The sequence below is a fragment of the Alosa pseudoharengus genome, unplaced genomic scaffold (assembly GCF_046254945.1).
Source record: "Alosa pseudoharengus isolate Yale_2024_CS ecotype anadromous, Long Island Sound unplaced genomic scaffold, YU_APseudo_1.1 YU_APseudo_1.1_scf_17, whole genome shotgun sequence".
Lineage (NCBI taxonomy): Eukaryota > Metazoa > Chordata > Actinopteri > Clupeiformes > Clupeidae > Alosa > Alosa pseudoharengus.
Window position 1 is genome coordinate 18,909,706 of NW_027468640.1, and position 24,270 is coordinate 18,933,975.

Here is a 24,270-nt window from a genome sequence, read left to right on the forward strand (position 1 = left end):
CTTTACGTGGAATATCTAAATAGGCCTACATGTATTTGTTCGTTTAACGTATACATGTAGTTTCTACAGCTAATCTGTGACAGACACACGTGAACGTTGCATGACGTTAAATCATCAGCTTTGGGTAGGCTAGTCAAGTAAGCCTACATTTTATTCAAGCATGGATAAACAGGAGTAGCCTACCAAACTGACAAAAACACAGCAATATAGTCAGCTATGAGTGAACAAGTTGCTATGTGCATCCCTTTCAAAAATAACTTTGTGTTAAAACATTTTTTTGCGGTTCTGGAGGAAGATGTAGGCTAGGAAGTGCAATATTTTGAAAATGTAAATGCATGTGCATTTACATTTTCAAAATATTGCAGTAACTACACTGCAGAAATGTACAGGAAAACTGCATAGCTGCAATTATGTTTGTTTGGTAAGTTCCAAAATCACTGAGTAATCGTGATATCAATATTGAACAAAATAATAGTGATAAGCCTAATGATTTTTACCTATCGAGCAGCCCTAACCCTGGCCCAGAAGGCATAATTGTCCACATGATATAGAAGGCCGGAAATATAGAGCCTCAGTAGCCTGTATGTTGTTGTCTCATAATCAATTTTATCTTATTAGCCTATAGCCTATGTCATGTATACAATTTAACACATGCTTTAAGAATAATCAAATTACTAGAGAGATTAGACCCCATTTAATTCCATGGCACTTTGTCACACGTCTTTCTCTGTTGGACCTGGTTTGTGTCAACTGTCACTTATGCACATTCATTTGCTCTTTCTTTCTCTCTCTCCCTCTCTAATATTCATACAAACACATCCATTGGAAAGCAAATTAAAAATGAGATTGAGAGCAGAACAGACTACAGTAGAGGAGGGTTATTTTGCAGCTGAGAAAAAAACCCCACCCTGCCCTCTGACCTTTTTCTTCTCAAATTGCTACTCATTTCTATAGGGAGCTTAGGAAAAACAATGGAGTATTGGGCCACACAAAAAACACAGGAGATACCAAAAAATAAGATGATTTATTTCTTGTGAGAAAAAGGAAAGATATTTGAGAAATTATCCTTGTGGTGGTGGTGACATAACTGGTGGAAATAAACCGAATGTTCAGGTAACGGTGAATTTCAGTTATGCACTTCCGTGATTATCTTTTTATGATACAGGGCTTCCAGTTATAGACACACCAGTGTTCATATTACAGATTATTCTATTCATGTTTCTCTCATTTCCTCTTCCCCTTCTTTGCTGACTGCATCTGAGGAATGCCTTGTACCCTGCTGGGGAGGAGCTTAACACAGGTGAGAAGAAATCTAGGAGCAAGTTCCTGTAAAAGGAACTCATACAGTCTTACAGAATCCCAAGCTCCTTTGGCAGGACTCAACACAATAGTCTGCTGTTGTAATCTCCATAGAAGAAGTACACGTTTGTTTAATGAGTGTGTGTGTGTGTGTGGGGGGGGGTAATCCTTTCATCTCTTGATTTGATTGTTAAGTAACATAATGGTGGGTAGAAATATCAATATCAATCATTCCTCTATTATTGCTTTTCATCCATTATAAACTGTATGAATTTGGCAAGAATTTGGACGTGTGTAACAAAGTCATGACTGAATGTCGCTGTTCTTGTTTGGTTATCGTTATAAAATTGTTTCTCATTCCAGCTATGGCATGGCGTCTGATGAGTGAGGAGCAGCTCCAGTGTTCTATCTGTCTGGATGTGTTTCTTAACCTTGTGACCATCTCCTGTGGGCATACCTTCTGTCAGACATGTGTAGCCCAGTACTGGGACAGTACAGCAGTGTGCCAGTGCCCCCTCTGCAAGAGGACATTTATCAGAAGATCACAAGTCAATATTAACACCACGAGGAGGGATCTAGTTGATGAATTTAAGACGATGAGAGGTCCTAACTCTGGTGTGGCCCTGCCTGGAGAGGTGGTGTGTGATATGTGCAGTGGGGATGGGCAGGGGAGGCTTCGTGCCCTAAAGACCTGTCTGGACTGTGGAACGTCTTTGTGCTCGGTTCACCTTGAGCTCCATAAGAGGGTACCCCGGCTTCAAAGACACACACTCACAGAACCGCTGGAGAACCCAGAAGAACGTGTGTGCCAGAGGCACCAGAGGCCGTTGAAGTTGTTCTGCAGGGATGACCACATGTGTGTGTGTGAGTTCTGCACCGAGGGAGAACACAAGAACCACAACATGATTCCACTGGAGGAGGAGGGCAAAGATAGGAAGGTGAGAGGTGTATTGGCAAAAAGGTGTCTTCAGTATTTTTTCATCCTGGGCCCTATTCTTAGATCTGCTATAGGTCAAAATCCTTAGAAGGGACAAAAATGATAATAATAAAAAAACGCTCAAGTGGTAAGTTAGAACACTATAACCAGCAATAGCAAAATGGAATAAGCACACACATCGATCTAAACTGCTTGTTTTTCAAATCAAAATGTTGTTGAAAGTGTTAACATGGGAAGCATACTTATCCTGCTACATATTCATTGACCTCAATATCAGTTTATGTTTTCATTTGACTTTGTTTCTGTATACAATCAGAATCACACTTAAATGGCCAGGTATACACACACATAAAGAATTTGGACAAGGCAGTTGGTGAGAAACTGACTGTAAACAAAGTCATTTGGTTTCCCATTCCCAAACACAAGTTTAGCTTGCATGCTAGCTGGTGTCATTTGGGGTACAAGTGGGTCTGAAAAATAAATGATAGAATATTGTGTAAAAGTTCATTTTTTCCTCCTAATTTATTTCAAAAAATGAATATTTCATATATTCTAGATTCATGAGATATAGAGTGAAATATATCAATCCATTTTTTTGTTGTAATCTTGATGATTACAGCTTACACCTCATGAAAACCAAAAATCAGTATCTCAAAATATTAGAATAAAGAGGTTATAATACAGAAATGTCGACTTTTTGAAAATAAATGAACTAATCTAAAGTAGTTAATTTATACTAATCTAAAGTAGTTAATTTATACACTCAATGCTTGTTCAGACTGATTTTGTACAACTCTCCTGAACACGCATCTTGTAGTTTATTGGTTGGAACACTTTATTTAGCCTTTGAGTGGTTGGCAACACTTGTTGATAGCATTTGTTAGGCTGCCTACAGAGATTTTGTGATGGCCTGCTTATGGGGCGAGCAGCTAGCGGATTGTTAGGAAAGATTAGATGAATGTGATCATTTATGTTTGGGCCTTTTTTGGGCCTGCAATCGCTGATACAACCTTTAAGGTCATTTGCATTGTTTTAGATAGATAGATAGATAGATAGATAGATACTTTATTGATGCCCAAGGGGAAATTCATTTGTCTCTCATTTCCTCTTGACAATAAACCATAGATTCTCTATGTGTTTCAGGTCAGACGAGTTGTCTGGCCAATCAAGCACAGTACCATGGTAAATCAGTTAGGCCTACTAGCAGTTTTGGCACTGTGAGCAGGTGTCGAGCCCTGCTGGAAAGGAAAATGAGCAATTAGATGGAAGCCTGAAGTGCTCTAAAATGTCCTGGTAGAAGGCTGGCTGCATTGATGAAAATACAGTGGACCAATACCAGCAGATGATATTGCACACCAAATCTTCACTGACTGTGGAAACTGCATAGCTATACTGCATATGTAGTCCCTACCGAGAAAACCAGCCATGCAACTTCCAAGAGTGGCACCGCGCCAAAACTCGCTAGAATCTGGAACATTACCTTGTCATAGTTCTTTGGAGATAGTGTTTGCCTGTTGTTAATCCTTCACCTCCACAACAAAATCATTTGCATTGTGTACAGGGGGGATAAGTCACGAGAACGTTGCTATTTACAATAGCAGAGTAACATATTAATCAGGGATGGGCAACTGGCGGCCCTCCTCCTCACTCAGTGCGGCCCACGGATCGATTTTGAAATGTCATTAAAATGTTTGTTTCACGTGTTTTTACCACATCTTAACAGGATCCTTACGGTCCACCGATAGGGGCACATTAAAAAATCCAGCGGAGTCGAGCTTCTTACTACAGCCAGCAAGCGAGGAAGAGATACAGAGAGCGGTTTATAAAGAAAACTCAGAATCATAGACAAGGTGGGAAAGGTACAGACAAGGTGGGAAACAGCTGATTTTAACACAGAATTTAAAGTCAACTTTGTGTTTAGTAGGCTATGCTTAGAAACAAAACCACAACACCATGCACTAAAAAGTAGGCTACATCGGAGCTGCCAGAGCCGCTGTCGTAGCCGACCTCAAAGTAACAGGGTTACCACGGTCATGGAATTTCAAAAATATCAGCATTTTAATAAAGTCTATTCCAGACATGGAAGGTCAGGGAATTGTATGTTTTGGGGGCAAAGTCATGGAATATCAGGGAATTTTGGTGTAGAAGTTTAAAATTGTCTTGCCAAAATACATTAGGCCTAATATAATACAGTATTTTCACGCAGCGTTGGTATTTATTGAGTTATTACAGTAGGCCTTTTTCCCATTACTACTTGCGTGAGTGGTTGTAGTTACCCCTACCTGTTTTTTTCAATGCCCATTTTTTAATTTCCGGATTGGTCATGGAAATTCAGGATTTTTCTCAGGGAAGTCATGGAATTTTACATTTGACTTACATTGGGAACCCTGGTTAAGATACACTAACACTAGAGCACTATTACCCATTGCAGTGGGAAAAAGGTTTATTGTGAATGTGTAATATTTTTTTGTTTATTTCAAGTTCATTGGTGAATAGAAGCAATATTAAAAATGCATTTGAGTATAGAGAATATTAAATTAATGCATGTTGGTTTAATAAACCGTGCAGACATAAGTTACTGTATATATTTTTAATACTCCTGATTCCTGATATTCCACGGTGGACGTGTGCGATCACATATGGCGCTCTGACAGCGACAAGAACATTTTGTGGCCCTCTCTATCATCAAAGTTGCCCATCCCTGATATAAATACATATAAAACTAGATGTACCGCAGAGCGGTACAAAATATGACCGCCGCCCAGTCCAGCACATTTTTTCCACAAAAAGAAATCACGCTGAAAGGCCTATATGATTCTGTCTCACTAAATTGCATTATCCACACTCAATTCTCACTGGTATCTGCTAGACAACAAGTACCAAAACATGATTAGTTCATAGATTTCACATGTAAAATTAATTTTATACAACCCCACCTCCATCTTGCCTGTTCATAATTCTGAGAAATCCTTGATTGTTTGTGTTATGTTTATGTTATGTGTGTGGGTGTGTGAGTGTGTGTGTGTGTGTGTGTGTGTTTGTGTGTGTGTGTGTGTGTGCTTGTGTGTGTGCCTGCGTATGTGCCTGTGCATGCAAGCGTATATGTCTACTGTGTGAGTATGTGTCATACGTATGATTACTGTGAATGTATGTGTGTGTGTGTGTGTGTATCTGTTTGTGCACATGTGTGCACATGAAATGGGTTAACATGACCCCTGGAGGCAAACATACAGAAAAAAAATGGTCATCCTAGGCCCTACAGTTCTCAAGATATTAACAGAGAACTGTGTCTGCCCTACCCTCCTTTTGGGGGGTCCAGTCCAGCGGGGGGGCTACAGATCAAAACGAAAAATGACGGTTCCATGCTATCCATGTGGGGGTACATGCCCACCAAGTTTTGTGTACCCCGGTCTTTCAGTATCCCGGGAATCCTTGTTGGTGTACGTCACTAAATGTACACATAAATAATTTTATTGTAAGGCCCCCCATGAACGAAAGTACACAAAACGTGGCATGCATTCCGAGGGTGTCATAATGATCCTACACTTTTAATTTCGTGCAGTTTTGACCTTGTCAGCCAGAGATATTGTGATGAAAACACCTAATTTTTTGCTTTTTAATTTTTAACTAGGTGGCGCTATACATGAAATAATTGGTAATGGGATGGGTTGACATGCCCCCTTAAGACCAACATACATAAAAAAGGTGGACCTCCTAGGCCCTACGGTTCTCGAGATATTCACAGAAAACTGGCTCAGGCCACCTACAGGCCAGTTGGTGTATAGTAACATAAATTAATTTATTGTGTTGCCCCCCATGAACGGAATTCCACGAAACTTGGCGTGCATACAAAGGGTGTCATAATGATCCTACACTTCCAATTTCGTGCAGTTTTGACTATGTTAAACCCTACGGTTTTCGAGATATTCACAGAAAACTGTGTCTGCCCTACCCTCCTTTCGGGGGTCCAGTCCAGCGGGGGGGCTACAGATCAAAACGAAAAACGATGGTTTCATGCTATCCATGTGGGGTTACATGCCCACCAAGTTTCGTGTACCCCGGTCTTTCAGTGTCCCGGGAATCATTGACGGAAATTTGGGCAAGCGAAAAAAAAAAGAAAGAAAAAAAAAATCTCACTAAACCTAAAAAAAAAAAAAACACTGTAAACTTGTCTCTGATTCAGGAGTGGCTTGACACAAGGAATGTGGCACATGTAGCCATTTCCTGGACACATCTGTGCGTGGTGGCTCTTGATGCAGACTCCAGCCTCAGTTCATTCCTTGTGAAGTTTCCCAAAGATTTTGAATTGGCTTTGCTTGACAATTCTCTCAGGTTGCGGTCCTCTTTGTTGCTTGCACACCGTTTCCTACCACACTTTTCCCTTCCAGTCAACTTTCCATGAATATGCTTTGATACAGCACTCTGTGAACACCCTGCCCTTTCAGCAATGACCTTCTGTGGCTTACCCTCTTTGTGGAAGGTGACAAATGAGTGCCTTCTGGACAACTATCAAGTCTGTAGTCTTTCCCATGATTGTGGTTGTGCTTCCTGAACCAGACTAAGAGATTAAAGGCTCAGGAAACCGACATTATCTGTATTATAACGTATTTATTCTAATATTTTGAGAAACTGATTTTCGATTTTCATGGGTTGTAAGTTAAAACAAAACAAAAATTGAGACCCACCTGTAGTTGGCAGTGTTGTACAAGGTGCGATCATAAAGTTCTGAGTCTGCACCCATAAAATGTGTGCATGGTATTACAATGCCAGCTTGCTACAGATCATTTTCCCAAGGGTCAGATTGCCTACTGCACACTGTGACACACTAACATTTGTGCACAAACTCATGCATTGAAAATCCATGAGATTGCAATATGATTGTCAATCTCCACTACCCTTACTCATTGGATTTGATTTTCTGTGACTTATTTGTCTTTCTCAAGAAGTTCCAGCTGGGAATTTGCTGTTTTGACGCATAATGTCAAAATGATGATGCACTGCTCTGTGTTGCCCAGATTTTCAGCATGTAAAGCAGCTAGAGTTGACTCTCTTGTAATAGCTCTTTGTACCATATATGGTGGTGTACTAAATAAAATGCAAATCAATGAAAGAGTGCCAACTCAAACATAGGTGCGTTCAAGACAACTTGATACTACACATAGCACATAGCTTAAGAAGCCCCTTTTGTTAATTAGGCCTCATATTCTTTTTGGTAACTGACTTTTCTGTTACACCCTTAGAGCAAGATGGGGGAACGTAGAGTAGAGCTGCAGCAGATGATAAAGACGGCGACCCAACAAATAAACCTGCATAGTGTAGCTTTAGGTAAATAGTAGTTAGGTCTAGCCATGCAGTTGGATTTGATAAAAACCCAAGTTGCCTCTTTAAACTGATAGTTCCTATTTCCGCTATTTGCGAATTTTTTGTTTGCAGTGCAAAAAAATGCTAACGCTTTATAATAAGGCGTTAACAAACCATTTACAAGGTATTACTAAATGGTCAGGGTAACGCTCATTATAAATCCAGAAGGAACCTTGAGGTCATGCTGTGATAAATGTTTCTGTTACACTTAACTTTTAGCCTCTCTTTGTAGATGGATGTATTGTCTTCAATTGCTCCTGTCACCAGTCACCCGTCCCCAATCCCTAGTCTTTTCTCTGTCATTGAAGGTTAATTCTGAATGATAATCCATTAACAGTTGACACCTCATTTAAAGGAGCTATGTGGATTTCTATAGGATTCAATTTTTCTTGAAGGCACTACCCATTGACTTGCAATGCATACAGCGGCACACATCATACAGAATACAATGCGGTATTAGCCCCTTTTTTGCTCCGGAGCGGTGGTAGCGTAGTGGTTAAGGTGCTGGACTAGCATGCAGTACCCTGAAAAGTTGTGAGTTCAATTGCCAGTTTCCACCATTGTGCCCTTGAGCAAGACCCTTAACCCTAAATTGTTCCGAGGACAATGGCCCTTGTAGTAATTGACATATGCAATGGCCTCGTTACACCAAACAACTTTGACAAGATTTAGGAAAGACTAATGCATCCCATTCAAGCTTTACTAATGAAAACGTGTGAACACATTCGCAAGAGTTGACTTCTGCTGTGCAAAGAAGGTGATCATGAAGACCAAGTGGATCCCAGTTTCTTTAAGCAGGTCGAAACAATCGAGAAAAACTGTAATATTGCATCATCAAGACCAGAGGCGGACAGAGTACACAGCTTCATTACTTGAGTAAAAGTACAGATACGCTTTGCTAAATTTTACTCAAGTACAAGTAAAAGTACAACAGTCAGATGTCTACTTAAGTACTTGTTTTTAAAAGTACTTGAGTATCAAGAGTACAAGAGTAAATATTGCATTACTGCCACAGTGTTTACATTTATGTACAGAAACGTCCTACATGGAGTTATGAAAAATGTTAATGTTAATACCTTGGAGAATGTGGTAACACTTGACGGGTGAGTTCATAACACATTCATAGCAGCTGTCATAAACTGCACATAAAGCATTCATGACTGTTTCATGAGACATGACTCAACATTCATACCAAACCTTTCAGGAATGTGGGAGACAGAACAACGAGAGCTTGTCAAAATAAAAGTCCAAAGTCGCAGCATTGCCGTTTTTGGTCCAAACCTCTTACATGATCACATCACATATGAGTCAATGGGCTAGGCCTACTCCAGTGCCAAAAAGACAGAACATGGTCAAGCAAATAATTTTTGTTTCATAAAAATGTATTTGTTTTATGATGTAACCTTTGCACATGATTTCTCATCTTTTGCTACTGGGAATGTCCAACCGTTCCAGGTTACACAAATACGGGTCAGCTGAATGTATACTTGTATAGTAAAGTGACATTCGATGTACACACACGCATAGTCTGTCTGCCTCTTCACCACCTCTATGTCTTGAACTGTCTGTCCACTAGCCACTTTACCATTGTCTTCTGCCTCGTTTGTGTGCTTTATTAGCACATATGCACAACCCCTCCCTCCATGCCACAGCCGAACTGTGACCACACTTATACCTTCTTAATATAGTTATTTATATATAGATATATAGACTTTATTCTTGCACTGTTGCACTGTTTGACTTACTCATTTGCACCATCACCATGACACTCATTCACAAAGAGCACCTTACCTTACCTTATGCACAGAGGACCACAGGCTCAGTCCCTGCTTCAGTCATTGCAAGCGCACCTGATTGATTAATCAACCACTATGTGGATACTGTTTTTTAGAATTTATTTAGATTAAGTTTTTATTTAGTATAATTTGCATTTTAGTATATTTAGTATATTCTTTATCTTCTACAGTCCTTATTGCTTAGTTGTGTTTTTTATATTATATACTTTTAATTACTTTTTCTGCTGTTAGTGAATGTGTGTGTGTATGTTGTCTTTATGCTACTGTGACTTTGAATTTCCCCTAGGGATCAATAAAGTATCTATCTATCTATCTATCTATCTATCTATCAAATTGAGGGTTTCCGAGATTTTTCTTTTTTCCTTTTGTTTTTAGAAGAAGTAACGGGTACTCACGGTTACTGAAATGTAGTGGAGTAAAGAGTACAATATTTGCCTCTCAAATGTACTTGAGTAAAGTCATGAGTACTCCCCAAAAATGATACTCGAGTAAAGTACAGATCCCTCAAAACTGTACTCAAGTACTGTACTCAAGTAAATGTACTGTTACTGTCCGGCTCTGATCAAGACTAACAATAGTGTTTCCTTCCATATTTCTCTCACACTGTAAAAAATGAATCCTGGTGCCACGGAAATTACACAAAACAAATCATGTATGACTTAATTTCTTGAAGCAGTGGCCTTAAAAAAATAATTATTATGTTTTTCCCCAAATAAATCAACTACATTTGCGAGAAAAAAATTCAGAGAAAATGTTCCCTAAAAGAATTATGGGAAGTTGCGCAATTTCTCTCTGATAAATCTGCAGCATTTTCCTCAAATATTTTGAACATCTGAAAAACGTCCTTCAGTTGAGATTTTGAAAAGAAGATGGACGCCATTGAAGTTCAGCATGGATTAGTAAAAGGTAAAGTAATTTGTTCCTGCTACTTGTGAAAGCTAGAATGAAAACTACCACAAATATACAATTAAGTAATGCCACATCACAGGTATATATTTTCATACCAACGTGTTTCTGCTAATAGGTCCTAGGAAATATTGGTGAAGTTAGCTTAACAGTTGCATGGTGGCTAGCTGTACTCAGATGGTTGGTAAACTAACCAGCAAGCTAACCTTCACTTCGGTAGGTTATATTACCGTATCAATTTGAAATGGCCAAGTTTATAATAATTTGTAATACTTGGGACACTGTTAACTGACATTAATATAATATTGGAGTCAACGACGTCTTAATCTTTCTGTAACAAATTCGAAAAGACGGTTGGAATTTTAATAGCCACTGAGGGAATAGCTAACATGCTAACGTAGCTGGTTAACATTAGTTAGCCAGGACTGCACTGTTCAAAGCGATCTAGTGTGGTGCCAAATGCTTCTCTGGCACTAAGGGATCTGTTGACTGACTAATTAAAGCAGTCTGTCAACTAATTGACGTTTGATTGAACTGAATTCTATTTACTTTTAATTCGGGTTATACATATTTTGCTCGTAGCTAACGTTAGCTGAGACCACCAGGGCATTCTTTTTCGGCATTTGTAGCATAGGCTACATGTGGTGTAAGGTAACTGTTGGTTAACGGTGCATTGTCCATTCTCAGTAATGATATGGCACTGATATTAGTTAAGTGTCTGTTGGTTTTATTTGGGTTATTTAGCGATTATGTTAACATATTTGAACACATAAACACTTATGTTTGTTTCATTTGGTAGCCTACATGGTAAATGATGTCAGAATGAATGTTGGAAGTCCTTTGCCAGTTAGTTGATATACTGCTGAGAGTCAATTGTGGTTCTTGTGTTTATATAATTATGGATTTTGTTTGTTTTAACAGGGTTGGCAAAATGCTCATCAAGGTCCAGTACCGTGGACTAAAAAAGTACCTCAAACTGCAGCCTGGTTTTTCTTATGGAAGTTTCATTGAGATTCATCAGATCAGTTTCATCAGATCACTTGGCCAGTGGGTAAGGTAAAAAACTATTTTGTTACCCTTTAGTTGAATTAAATTAACCAAAATTGGAAACTGAATTTCTTAAATTTTTAAAGCAACCCTTTAAGATTCCAATTTTGTGTTTTTTGCCGAATTTGTGCCAGCAAAGGTTCTTCTATTCTAAATTCTTCACTTTTCTGAAGTGATATGGAGAGGTCCTCTTCAAACAAGGAACATCAATGTCCTGGTGCAGAAGGAGAGAACACCTCTGCCATAGGGGATGCTGCAGAAAAGGCCAAATGGGTGAGCATTTAAAATTAAAATCTCACTAGGAGAAATCCTTGTCTGTCTGTTCTCCAAATGCGGAAGCCTGGCTTCGTGTTCCGGTAGTGTCAAAATCAACGGGCACGTTCAATCTTGCAGCACTTCACAGATCTGGCTGAACGTAAGGCATGTTTTTTAGATTCAGCCAGATCTGCTTGCAGATCCAGTGCTGCAAGATCGAAAGTGTCCCGCTCATTTGGCGTTAACGGAACACGAATCTAGGCAATTTGCTTCCTTCAGATACAGGTCTTGATATAACCTCCCTATACACTTTCAAAAGTTTATAATACTTTAGTTTGTCTGTAAAGACTCTCACCACACTACCAAGTGTAATTATATTTTGAGCACTGCCAGTGGTTTAAAATAGTGTTTGTTATTTCGACGTGCTTGCTGCCCCCTTAGCTTTCACTGTAAGCCCATTCAGTGTTAACGCAAAAAACGGTCTTGCTCAAAACTCCACTTACACTTTATCACCGTTATTGTTTCTCTTTTACCAATAGATGGTCCAGGAGGTTCTGGAGAAGAGTTCAGGGGGAGAGGACACAATGGAGTAGTATAGTAGATCGAGCACCTTGACACACTGCACAAGACGGCATCATATCCTGGTCAGCCACATTGTTGAAATGCATGGGTATGTTTTGTTTTGTAATGTGAAAAAACAAAGTATAAACATTATTGTGCACATATAGCCTCTCACACAACTTGCCTGCAGCGTGACAAGAAAAACCTAAATTTGGTAGTAGAATTGTTGTGTAAAAACAATTTTGAACTGATGTTTGTCCTTTACACTTCTCTCATCTTCTCAAAGGAACTCTCGATCTCATTCATAGTCACCATTGTGTCCTTGGTTACCTGTCTGACCAAGGCCCCTTTGTCCCGGATTACTCAGTTTGGCTGAGCGGCCAGACCCCATACTGCTTTTTTTGCGGAGAGTTGGAGTATTTTGTGTAGATGTTGATGAAAATTAAATGTTTGTGTTATATCTCTGTCAGTCATCTGAATATTTTTAAATGTTTTTTTTTAATGCCCAAGCTATTGTTTTTTTTCCCCCTCAACGTCAGGTTTAATTTACACTGAATAAATGCTGTTAAATGAAATACTGATTCTCTAATTGTGTATATACACCACATCCTTTAAAATGTATGGTAATAGACTTATTTAAAACATGCATAACTGCTCAAAATAAGTGAGGCAACTATATTACACGTGATTTTATCATGCAAAATTAACCAGAAAAAATCAGGGAAATTTCCTTGATTTTTATTTTGAATATGCTTAATTGCATTGAGATATTTTCCACATTTTTTTTGTATACATGAATAATTTAAGTAAATTTCCATGATTTGTTAAAGTCTATATTCTTAAAAATAATAGGGTTATATTTTCCCCTAATATTTTCACGTGTAATAAGTTGCCTCATATTTTTCATGCATTTCTACTGTGTCATTTTTTACAGTGCAGAGCTGTGGTGGATGCAGTGTTTTGCAGGTAAAATGTGAGCTATTCTAAGAATTTAAGAAGCTAGCATGCAGACTAAACATTTCAATAGATACATAATCTCTTTATAATAATATTAAGAATGTTTTTGTCTTCTACTCATTTGCTTGTTCTCATCCCCCATTATCTTCATCTCTCAATCTCTCTCTCTCTCTCTCTCTCTCTCTCTCTCTCTCCCTCTCCCCAGTGGATGTGACTCCAGATCCAGACACAGCTCATCCGCTCCAGCAGCTGTCTGAGGACCAGAAGCAGGTGCACTGTGGCGACCATTTGCAGAATGTTCCGGACCTTGCTGTTCGTTTTGATGAAGCCAAATGTGTTCTTGGCAAACAAGGGTTCTTGGGCCGGTTCTACTTTCAGGTGAAAGTGGCTGAGAAAAGCTGCTGGAGCATTGTAGCCAGTGAGTCCGTATCACGTAAGGTAGGGGTGAAAGCAGCCCGACGAAGTGCTACTGGACTATGGTGCTCAGGGCCAGGAATCAGTACTTGGCTGGGACATGCCCCCCTCGGCCTCTGTTTGTTGAAAATAAGCCCCAAACAGTGGGGGTGTTTGTGGACTATGATAAGGGTCTTGTCTCTTTCTATGTTGTCGAAATGAAGTCAGAACTTTTCTCCTTCACTGAACAAATGTTCTCTGGGAAGCTCTTCCCAGTTCTGAGCCCTGGTGCCAATGAAGCAGGAACAAACTTGAACCCCATACTCATTTCTCCCCTCAGCCAGCAGGCTCAGTGAGATAAAGGACTATTGACTATTGTCTGGACAAAGACAGACTGTGACGCAATTACAGCTGTGACACAAACCACCTCCCTTCACAGGTTACCATCTCAGGTTGGAGAATCAGGGAGAAGTTGCTGGAGCCTATTGTGAATGGCCCTTGCTACAAGGCAGCCAATCAGAGTAAAGCTCACTTTAGTATTCATGTGGGTGCCAGATAAGCATTAGGGGGCAACAGGTATCTATAAAAATACATTTTATTCCCCAACCTAATTATAGGGGTGTAAATGGCCTTGTCAAATAGCATCTGAGTATGTTGACAGTTGACCAAAGTAGCATACCATGTTAACATCAAACCACATATCACACACATGAGAAATGTACTGTACAGAAATGCTCAGAATACAAACGTTTATTACTTATTAGTGCATGCCATTCAAATGAAATGGTATTCAGTAAGCTATGTATTTTCACATTCATTTCAAGAAGACTACATTAAGGCATGAAATAACGACTGGCATTTAACAGAGGAGCAAACATTTTGCAAACAGGCTTTGTCAGTGTTGTAGAATAGCTGGCATCACAATTTTAGCTTCTGCAGGTGTAAACCTGCAAGACAAACATGGGAAACAAGTTTAGAAGAAATGTAAATGAATAAATAAATCAATATATAAATAATTTTACAAACGAGTTTCACCAGGAGTGCTGCTTGGGTGTAGAGAAATTAGTACTCCTTTGGTGCTCATCAGCTTAGAGATCCAACCCGATGTCAAATTTAGTAGTGAGTCTGAGGCACTCAAGAGGATATTTGTAAGTAAAAAGACTTTATTGAGCTTGGCTCAATTGATCAATTAAAATCATTGTTTGTCTATTTCCATAAAACCATTGGTGTTGGGAGTTTATTGGTTAAAAGTTGTCCTCGGTCCTACATTTATTTTGTTGTAGAGTAATGAATCAGCAAATCTTTGTAAACTTTAAGCCTGTGGTGGCATTCTCATGAGTGAAGACATGCATTCATATTACCCAATGACATCAGAGTGACCATTGAGAGGTGTGTGTCTGTGTGTGTGTGTGTGTGTTTGTATGTATGTGTGTGTGTTCGCGCCTGCCCGCAAATGTGTGTGTGTGCATGTGTGAGTGTGTGTTAGTCCGAACCTCTTTTGTCTGGTGTTCTACTGCGGTGTCTGGGCATCATGAGGTCCCGTCTAACAGACGACTCAGGAGTCCTCAGTAACTCCTCTAGTTTGCGTTGTTCAAGGCTTTCCTATAGATAGGAGTCATATTAGTTATATCATGGATTTGACGGCAGTGGCTTTTTCCTCTTTGTATGCAACATTTCCCCATAATTGTGTCTCCTGTATATTTGGTCTAATGGATACTCTACCGGAGATGGTGTCCGAGGCTGCTGTTTTGGCTTGGGCTGAGGGGTGAGACTGTCTCCTCTCTTTTCCCGTTCCTTGTCTCCTTCCTTCTCTTTCTCCCTCTCTCTCTGCTGCAGGATGGCATTGTGTGTTGCCCTGTACTCCAGGGCAAAGTCACTCACGGTTTTACAGAAGGCCTCCGCTCTGGTCTCTCTCACCATAGCACGAGAGTAGCCCAGGAAGAGCAGGAAAGCATGAAATCTGCAACATTAATTGGATAGAGGGTTTTAGTGTTTGTTTGTTGGTGTGTGTATGTGTGTTTGTCAACACAGCATTGGTCTGTTATGACACACAGACATCATCAGTTAATGGCTTATGTGTGTTTGGAAACCCCTGCTCTAGATATTTCACACATGTAACAAAAGTTTATCTTTGGACTACCCTGAGCCTTCTCAAGATGAGTCTCTTGAATGGTCTTTTTGACAGTCATCCCATAGAGTCCATAATGCTCTGTAGTATCCATTTTTATTTATTTTAGCTTCTTGCCTTTATGTAAATAGAACAGTGTAGAATCCCAGGGTGTGAGTGAGAGAGGGAGAGAGAGAGCATTTGGACTGACCAAGGCAAGGCAAGTTTATTTGTATAGCGCATTTCGTGGCAACTTCAGGCAATTCAATGTGCTTTACAGTGGACACATAAAAACAGAGCAGTCAAACAAAAATGAATACAAAGTGAAATAGCTTAAAATAGGTCAAATACAGTAAAATAGTAAAATAGATTTAAAAGGATCATTAAAAGTCATAGGACAAGTTATAAAGAAAATCATTAAAATCTTAAAAACATACAATGCAGATAGGTAAAAAGAGATGAAACTAAATAAAATAACCAAAGACCAAGGGCTATACCTGTTGATGACTCGTCGATGGACGGCTCTAAGCACCTTCAGTCTTTCCTCGCACTCCTTCAGAAACTTGGGCAGCCTCTGACGGAGGGACCCTTCTGTCCCGGGGTCACTGGACTGGTTCGACCCTCTGCTCCGGCTGCCTTTGCTCCTCCGCTGGTCCCCATCCTTCTCCAGCAGCCGCAACTGTTCCCATGATGCTTTGCAGTGGGCTTCGAGCTGGGCAAGGTTTGATTGGACTTGAGAGTAATCACACTAATAGAGAGAGAGAGAAAGAGAGAGAGAGTTTATGTGTATATTTTCATATGACAAGGATAGACACCATGTGCTTCAAAATGATAAGAAGAAAGAAAGGTAGAACAGCAGGACTTTGAGGAGACAGTGGAGTCACAACACATGTGTTTATGTGAGAAAGGTGAGAGATGAGAAATGAACAAGTGATGAGAGAGAGAGGAGTGACATAACACAAGGAGAAATAAAGTGGGTTGAGGGAGATTGGAGGACACATAGAGATGGAAGTAAGGGAGAGGCAGAGGGATGATAACAGAGAGAGAGAGAGAAACGATACAATGAAAGAAAACATGCACACAATGAGATTAACATCTGACCTGTCTCAGACCGACATGGGATAACCTTTTAGGATTATCAGAGCACAGTCTGACAGAGTGGCCACAGAATTCACTGTACTGTATACACAGATCAATAGAACTACTACAAATAGTAGCAGGCCCAGGAACAGATTTGTCCCAGATTGGACTCAGAGATACGGCTGATCGGGGCTCTGACATCTGTTCCAGAGTCAGTCTCTTGGGTGGTGAAAGGTCAGCCTATTAGCCTTTTTTATACAGTCAATGCTATTAACTCAGCCAAACCCCTCGGGAGCAGTCTGAGAACAGATGCCAAGGATCAGATTGGACGAAGAAACAATTCCCAAACTGTGTGAAAAGCTTTAAGTACAGAAGATCAGTGCTCAGTATTTTACCAGTGTAATGTATTGTCATGTTAATGACACCATTACCTTCAGATATGTCTACGTGTATACATATTTGTATTTTAGCAACAACAGAAAATTACTATGTAAACTATATTCTCTTCTCTTTTATTCTCTTTTCAGGATGACTCTTACAGAAAGGCTACACTAGGCACATAACTGAAGCTTTCTGTCCAAGGAGCTTGTGCTGCAACAATTAGCTTCCACTATGCAACTGGCTACACCAGACGTGATAGCGACGTGAACACACAAAAACGACCAGTCTTCTAAATCTAGTTTTACATTCTGTGCACGGCATGCTTCAGTTACGTGCTTGATGTAGCCTGTCTGTTATACACAACCAGGGGTGCGTTTCCCAAAACCATAGTTGTCAACTAAGTTGCCAACTTTGTTGGTTGCAATACAATTTCCCATTGCCAACCAACTAAGTTGCAGGTTAGTAACTATGGTTTTGGGAAACGCACCCCAGAACAGTTCTGTGTGTTGACCAAACCCTGATTACTGCCCTACAGTACATGCTCTAGTTTATCTTATGCAGCACTCACCTTACTGGCCCTGGTGACGGCAGTGATGTCCGAGTAGAGGTCAGAGCATTGTGGGTAAACCTCCAACAGGAGCGTACACACGTGATATAAGAGTGGCTGTCGGCCGTGGGTGTCCCTCACCTGGGAGAGTTTGCCCAGGTAACTCAGCTCAAAACCACGAGCCTGTAGAGGTCACAGACACAGGCACAGAAACTTGACTCTTAGTGTTGCCTAGAGAGGAAGTGGTGTTTGTGTGTGTGTGTGTGTGTGTGTGTGTGTCTGTTTAACAGAGACAAAAAGAAAGAGGTAGAAAGGTTGGATCTCACCTTGCAGCCATTTAAAAAGTTGCCTATTGCCAGCACAGTTGCCAGGATACATCGGAAAGTTTGACTGGTTGCCAGCTGTTCCATGGCATGCTTGAGATGAAAGAGAGGCTCTGCAATTTCCTATAAGCAAGACTTCAGTTAAGCAATTAAAACTGCCAAACCAAACAAAACATTCACAGAAACACTTCACACTTCAAAGCAGCCACATATAGCCATTATCAGGGAAAAAACCTTATCACACCCAAACAACAGTCCTTTACACCAAAGCAAATCTCATTCACCAAAAACTAGCCAATCTTAAAGGAAAATTCCGGTTTTTAGCACTTTGAGTCCCTTTTCTGGTTTGTTTTGGATGTACTAGAGTGGTGGACACTGAAATTTTGACGATTGGTCCTGTCTCGACTTTTCTGACTCGTTTTGAATCGCCTTTGACTGCTCAGAGTGGCTGCCAACAGGCATACTGTAGGCTACTCAAACATGTCCTAAAACAACCCTTAACGTTCGTTTTCAAAACTGTGCAACTCCAGCTTTTAAGCTTTTAACACCACACTCTTGTTCACTCAATTTATCCTGCTTTCAGACTATTCCCTTCTTCTCTCCCCATGTCTTTGATGCAGGCCTACCCTCTCCAGTGTGTCATAGTCCAGAGCAAAGGCCCAAAGCTGAAGCCTGGAGCTCAAGTGCTGGATGCCCCCCAGAGTCTGCAGGCAGTGCTCAGCCGAGGCCAGGGGGCAGCGGGGGCTCTGGGCTTTGGCCTCCTTGATCAGTTTCAGCTCCTCGTCCGTGGGAACCAGAGCCTGGAGCCTCTGCCGAAAAATAAATAGGTTAGATTGTGTGTTCTTTGATACTGAGAGAAGATCATGTTGATCATTGTTAATGATTGAATATTTGTCTGGGGGACACACCTGCACATCCTCTCGATCGAGCACAGAGCAGTCCATGCTATAGATGGCCGGAGGGAGCAGGTGGGGTGGGGGCAAGCTGCTCAGAGCGATGGTGATGATGTTACTCCTCTTCACCCCCAACACCGACACACAAGGCTGCTTCTGAGGTGGAGGAGAAAGAAGTAGAAAAGAGAAAGAAAGAAGCAAAGAGAAAGAACGAGAGAGCAAGAGACATATATGTGAAGAGATGCTACGTATTATTATGGATTGTGTGGCTCCAGAGACTCTGTTTTTACACCTTATGAGGTTTATCGTTATTAAATAATCTCAGTATTAGAGAGGAGTGAAATAATGTCAAATTATTAAGTCAAATTATGTTAGTATATAGTTAGTAGGCATTTTGTCAAGAAATAATACTTTATCTCATTCTCCTTTGAGAAGACGCTCAACACTGAACATCATCACTCTCTGCTTTAAATGATAATAAAAAGCGATATCCCCACTCATGGATGGCCACTCTTTCAATCACAGATGAATACTTATTATGACCGCCGCGCAGCGAAGCTAGGTATAGGTTTAGTCAGATTTTTTTTTTTTTTTTTTTTTTCTTTTTCGCATGCCCAAATTTCTGTCAAGGATTCCCGGGACACTGAAAGACCGGGGTACACGAAACTTGGTGGGCATGTAACCCCACATGGATAGCATGGAACCATCGTTTTTCGTTTTGATCTGTAGCCCCCCCCGCTGGACTGGACCCCCCGATAGGAGAACCGTAGGACCTTTTTTTTTTTGTATGTTGATCTCAAGGGGCCATGTCAACCCATTCCATAACCACTCATTTCATGTATAGCGCCACCTAGTTAAACACAAAAAAGTAAAAATGAGATGTAATCGCAGGTATCTGTGACCTCAAAACTGCACGAAATTGGAAGTGTAGGATCATTATGACACCCTCTGAATGCACGCCAAGTTTAGTGGAATTCCGTTCATGGGGGGCCACACAATAAATTAATTTATGTTACTATACACCAACTGGCCTGTAGGTGGCCGGAGACAGTTTTCTGTGAATATCTCGAGAACCGTATGGCCTAGGAGGTCCACCTTTTTTTTGTATGTTGGTCTTAAGGGGGCATGTCAACCCATCCCATTACCACTTATTTCATGTATAGCGCCACCTAGTTAAAAATTAAAAAGCAAAAAATTAGGTGTTTTCATCGCAATATCTCTGGCTGACATGGTCAAAACTGCACGAAATTGAAAGAGTAGGATCATTATGACACCTTCCGAATGCATGCCAAGCATGCTTTCGTTCATGGGGGGCCTTACAATAATATAATTTATGTGTACATTTAGTGACCGTACACCAAGGATTCCGGGGACACTGAAAGACCGGGGTACACGAAACTTAGTGGGCATGTAACCCCACATGGATAGCATAGTAGTAGACATAGTAGTAGAATAGTAGACATATGTACGCATGCATGCACATGCACAAACACACATACGCAGACAAACACTCAAGCACGCACACACACACACACCCACACACATAAACATAAACGTGTGCACGCACACATGCACACAATTCAAGAATTTCTCAGAATTATGAACAGGCAAGATGGGGGTGGGGTTGTATAAAATCAATTTTACATGTGAAATCTATGAACTAATCATGTTTTGGTACTTGTTGTCTAGCAGATACCAGTAAGAATTGAGTGTGGATAATGCAATTTAGTGAGACAGTTAGAATGATATAGGCCTTTGAGCGTGATTTATTTTTGTGGAAAAAATGTGCTGGACTGGGCGGCGGTCATATTTTGTACCGCTCACCCAAAAATGCTAAGAATATGCTTTTCTTTGAGCCATTTCACCATCATCACCCCCTATGTTAACGCCATGTTGCATGATACTGATGCCCACCTCTGCTGAACCCTGACCTCACCTGCCTTCCCATCACCAGACTGCGGAGGGCACCACTTGCCGCACTGCTCTTGCTCTCAAACAGGTACTCCAGCCGGTTGGTGTCCAGACGCACGGGCTCCAGCCCCGCCCAGATGGTCTGGCTGCCGAAGCGGCACACCTGGGGCACGGGCGGCAGGCTCTGCAGTTCCCTCCAGTGGAGCTTCAGGGTACGGCTGCCAGCGCCACTGCCCCCGCCGCCTGAGGGGCCAGGAGAGGAGGGTGGGAGAGGAGGGGCGGAGGGTGGCAGAGGGGGGGCAGAGGGTGGCAGAGGGGGTGGCACAGGGGGTGTGGAGGTAACACTGTCCAAGCCCGAGGAGGTGAAGATGGCGTCGTCGTCGTGGGTGTCCAGCTCGAGGTCCTCATCGTCCCACAGGTCGGAGAAGTCCAGGGTGTTGAGGCGAAGGCGGGGTGTGGGAGTTATGAAGCATGGCCAGGATTGGTCGGGTCCGAGAATATCAGAATGCTTCATTTCTTTTTTTATTATTATTTATGCATTCAATTAATAATTATTTTAAAATGTGTAGATTACTACTGGTAGGTTCTAAGGTGCAATCTATGGGACCTTGCTCATAGAAATCTAAAGAAATATAAATATCTATATAAATATCTAAAGAAATATCCAAAGCAAATCACAGAAAGGGTCCAGTTTGGTCCATACAAGTTCTGACAAATGTAGAAATTAAGAATCCATCTTAAATCTTCTCTGGAACACTTGGGATTTGTGCAGTGCAGAGCCTTCTAATGTCCAAATCTGGCTAATCACAATCTATGTATTTGTGTGTAAAGTCTCCTGTGAACAACTCCTAACAACTATTAAATACCATAATCCTCTTTTGGACTCTTGCTTCTTCTTCATAATCTGTATCGGCAATTTGTCTCAATATAAATTACTCTCAAATTAGCAGTGCCTCCAGGAATTGTTGGTTATCTTCACAGAGCAGTGTTTTTCTCTCTCGAATAACGTTGTCAACAGATTGACTCACCTGTTTCTCAGTCACAAAGGTGATGGCTCAGCAAAAATTCCATTACACTGATCACGGATGCTAACTTTCGATCTGAAAGCTGAGCGATTTAAATACAGCTCCATTCATGCTTGTCATTGATATTTGTCTCCTGGCTGGGTACTCAGCAGCAGCTGTAGTGTCCTGTCCCTCCAGCACAGTCAGCTGCCTCTCTGGTTGCCAGTGTGGATGGGAATCAGTGCAAGTGAGCCCTTGCAATACTACTTGCAGTCTTTAAGATTCTATGAGCGGCCCATCTGTCCCAGGGTATTTTCTCGTGTGTGTGTGTTTCTGTGTGTGTCTTTTCAGTGTTTATTTCAGTTGCACCCTTTTCCTTAATTTCCTAATCGCACCATGCATCTCCTGTTTACACTGCTACTTGTGTACACACAGTCACACTATCTTGACCTAATGATCTCCACCCTCTCTCTCTCTCTCTCTCTGTCCTTCCCCTCAGCCCTCCATCAACAAATTGCACTGACCTCATTCTCAGTGAAGGGTGTCCGTCCTCTCTCTTCCTCTTTGATGAGGGTTTGTTGACCCCCCCCCCCCCCAAAACAAAATATCAAATACATTTATTTCTTTATTTTTCAAAATAACTTCATTCACATTCATTAAATGCTTTAATAATTGCAAAAAAACTGTGCCCTTATTGGAGATTTTGTTAGATTTTTAATTCTAAATAAGTTTTCCCCATTTTGACATTCGAGGTACAAAACAGTGCTTTTTCAGACAAACATCTACTCTTGCACTATTGCATGTCCCATACAGATTTTTGCATTTAAACAACATATCGATGCTATTTCCTTAATTGCACGGTGGTGTGGGACAAACTGTACATCAGACAAGCTCATCTCAAATGTTTGCATCAATGCATGTACTTAAACTGCCACATTAAGGCCCTCAGTGGTGGAGAGAAAACTAAACACACAGTCCTGTGGGAAAGGAAATTACCCCTGGCTTCTGCTGTGGTCTTTAGAACTGGCCGTCTGGTAGTCTCCCATAAATCATGTTGTCTCTGTGTGTGTTTGTGTGTGTGTGTTTGTATGTGTGTGTGTGTGTGTGTGTGTGTGTGTGTGTGTGTGTGTTTGTGTGCGGGTGACCAGTCTTCCCCGCACTGGTTTATTTGTAAACTCCCAGAATCTGATAGATATCACTCGTTTTAATCTCTACAATAATTATGTGTAATCACACAGCCTAATTAGCGAACTCTCCGAAGAGATCCCAACGGCTCTTATAGCCAAAGGTCACCAACAGTCTGGGTGGGAGTGGAATGGCGGTGTTGGATGTGGGGAGGAGGGAGTGAGGGCAGATAAGGATCATGTCACAACATGCCTTAAGACATGCCATGGGTGGGGTTGAAGGGTGTGATCATAAATATCTATGCCATACTATTAATTTATTAAAACATGGAGGAGCTATTTGATAGGCTATTCCATATTAGGTGTTTGAGATGTTATTACTATAAACTGTTATTGCTACAATAACTATTGATATTGACCATTCATTTTACAATGCAAATACCATCTGGGCTGTTCTGTTCATAATATGGGATAATAGTTGAAATGATAATTGCATAACATCATAATAAATAGGACTAGCTTATCAATGTATAGGCATCAAATGTGCAGTTATTTGTGACACTGTTGAAGCATTTCAAGACATTGCTTTACAAATACCTAATGCCACACCTTATGATTAAACACAAAATAAAATCATTTACATGGGCTAACAATAAAATTAATACTACCGAGACCATTGATAAGCCCTAATGCATAGGCATTGAAAGACAACGAACCTCCATCGTCAGTGAAATCGTCTGCTAAAGTCTCTATAGGCTAAAACATATAGAACATCGAGAAATCCATCACAATTACGTATATGCTTGAAACTTACTTGCTGATTGTACACTTTTAAACAGGGAATCTTGTTAAATAAATGTAAAACGCAGAACGGTATCCTTCCGCCTCGTCCACTTATCAGGCCATGGATTGGTGGATTGAAACGTCTGTCATCTGTCTCCTCCCTGCAGATTTGCACATCCCCGTCCCTTGTTTTGGAATTTTATTTATGGCAGGCGCGCTCTCGACACCCCTATGCTGTTATTCGCCTTTAGGACCGAGTGGCACTGTAGAGGATTACAATGACAAACAATTTGGGACCGATCCAGGCTCCCGTTGTGATAGAAAGTAGACGAGACCCGTCGTGATTGAATCTTCATTCAGTTAACAAATATTCATGGACTGTTAAGAGTGAACATGATTGGGAGAATAGCTTCTGCATTATAAGGTAAGTGTTTACAGCTGACTAATAGTGACAAAGCCTATTTACGGTAGCGAACTGTGAACAAGCGCGTGTAGCCTGTGCCCATGCGTGCGTGCCTGTATCCACCAAGCGATGATAGTTTTGAAGTGTAGGCTACTGTTGTCGTCATAACACATTGATTTTTAATTCTGATCGATTGTACTGT

General features: G+C 40.9%; 2 protein-coding genes and 1 pseudogene across 3 annotated transcripts in view; 2 read left to right on the forward strand and 1 right to left on the reverse strand.

Annotated features, from left to right (window-relative positions):
• Positions 1-1,379: 1,379 nt before the first annotated feature.
• On the forward strand, positions 1,380-13,890 carry LOC143127038 (E3 ubiquitin-protein ligase TRIM21-like; annotated as a pseudogene).
• A 357-nt stretch (positions 13,891-14,247) lies between these two features.
• LOC143127359 (FH1/FH2 domain-containing protein 1) lies at positions 14,248-22,069 on the reverse strand. Of its 2 annotated transcripts, none has more exons than XM_076288815.1 (9): positions 20,780-22,069; positions 18,859-18,996; positions 18,577-18,759; positions 17,954-18,073; positions 17,649-17,810; positions 16,117-16,367; positions 15,235-15,472; positions 15,006-15,114; positions 14,248-14,459 (listed from the first exon to the last, which is right to left on the reverse strand). In XM_076288815.1, the coding sequence occupies exons 1-9, from the start codon at positions 21,266-21,268 to the stop codon at positions 14,431-14,433; spliced, it is 1,719 nt and encodes a 572-aa protein (XP_076144930.1). In that variant the 5' UTR covers positions 21,269-22,069; the 3' UTR covers positions 14,248-14,430. The 2 variants fall into 2 exon arrangements, with proteins under 2 accessions (XP_076144930.1, XP_076144929.1); XM_076288814.1 differs by having other exon boundaries at positions 18,859-18,999.
• A 1,821-nt stretch (positions 22,070-23,890) lies between these two features.
• LOC143127375 (uncharacterized) overlaps positions 23,891-24,270 on the forward strand; it is a 10,004-nt gene continuing 9,624 nt past the window's right edge. Inside the window, exon 1 of the mRNA XM_076288846.1 lies at positions 23,891-24,089. The gene's annotated coding sequence lies outside the window, so the exon portion shown is untranslated. The remainder of the gene's footprint in view (positions 24,090-24,270) is intronic.

Bases quoted from the DNA above. Each gene is read 5' to 3' on its own strand.
- LOC143127359 (XM_076288814.1), bottom strand. From the start codon at position 21,268: ATGAAGCATTCTGATATTCTCGGACCCGACCAATCCTGGCCATGCTTC. The intron at 18,760-18,858 runs GTGTGTCCCCCA...ATTTTTCGGCAG, and splicing joins TCGATCGAGAGGATGTGCAG to AGGCTCCAGGCTCTGGTTCC. The intron at 15,115-15,234 runs GTAGAGTATCCA...TCCTATCTATAG, and splicing joins AGCCTCGGACACCATCTCCG to GAAAGCCTTGAACAACGCAA.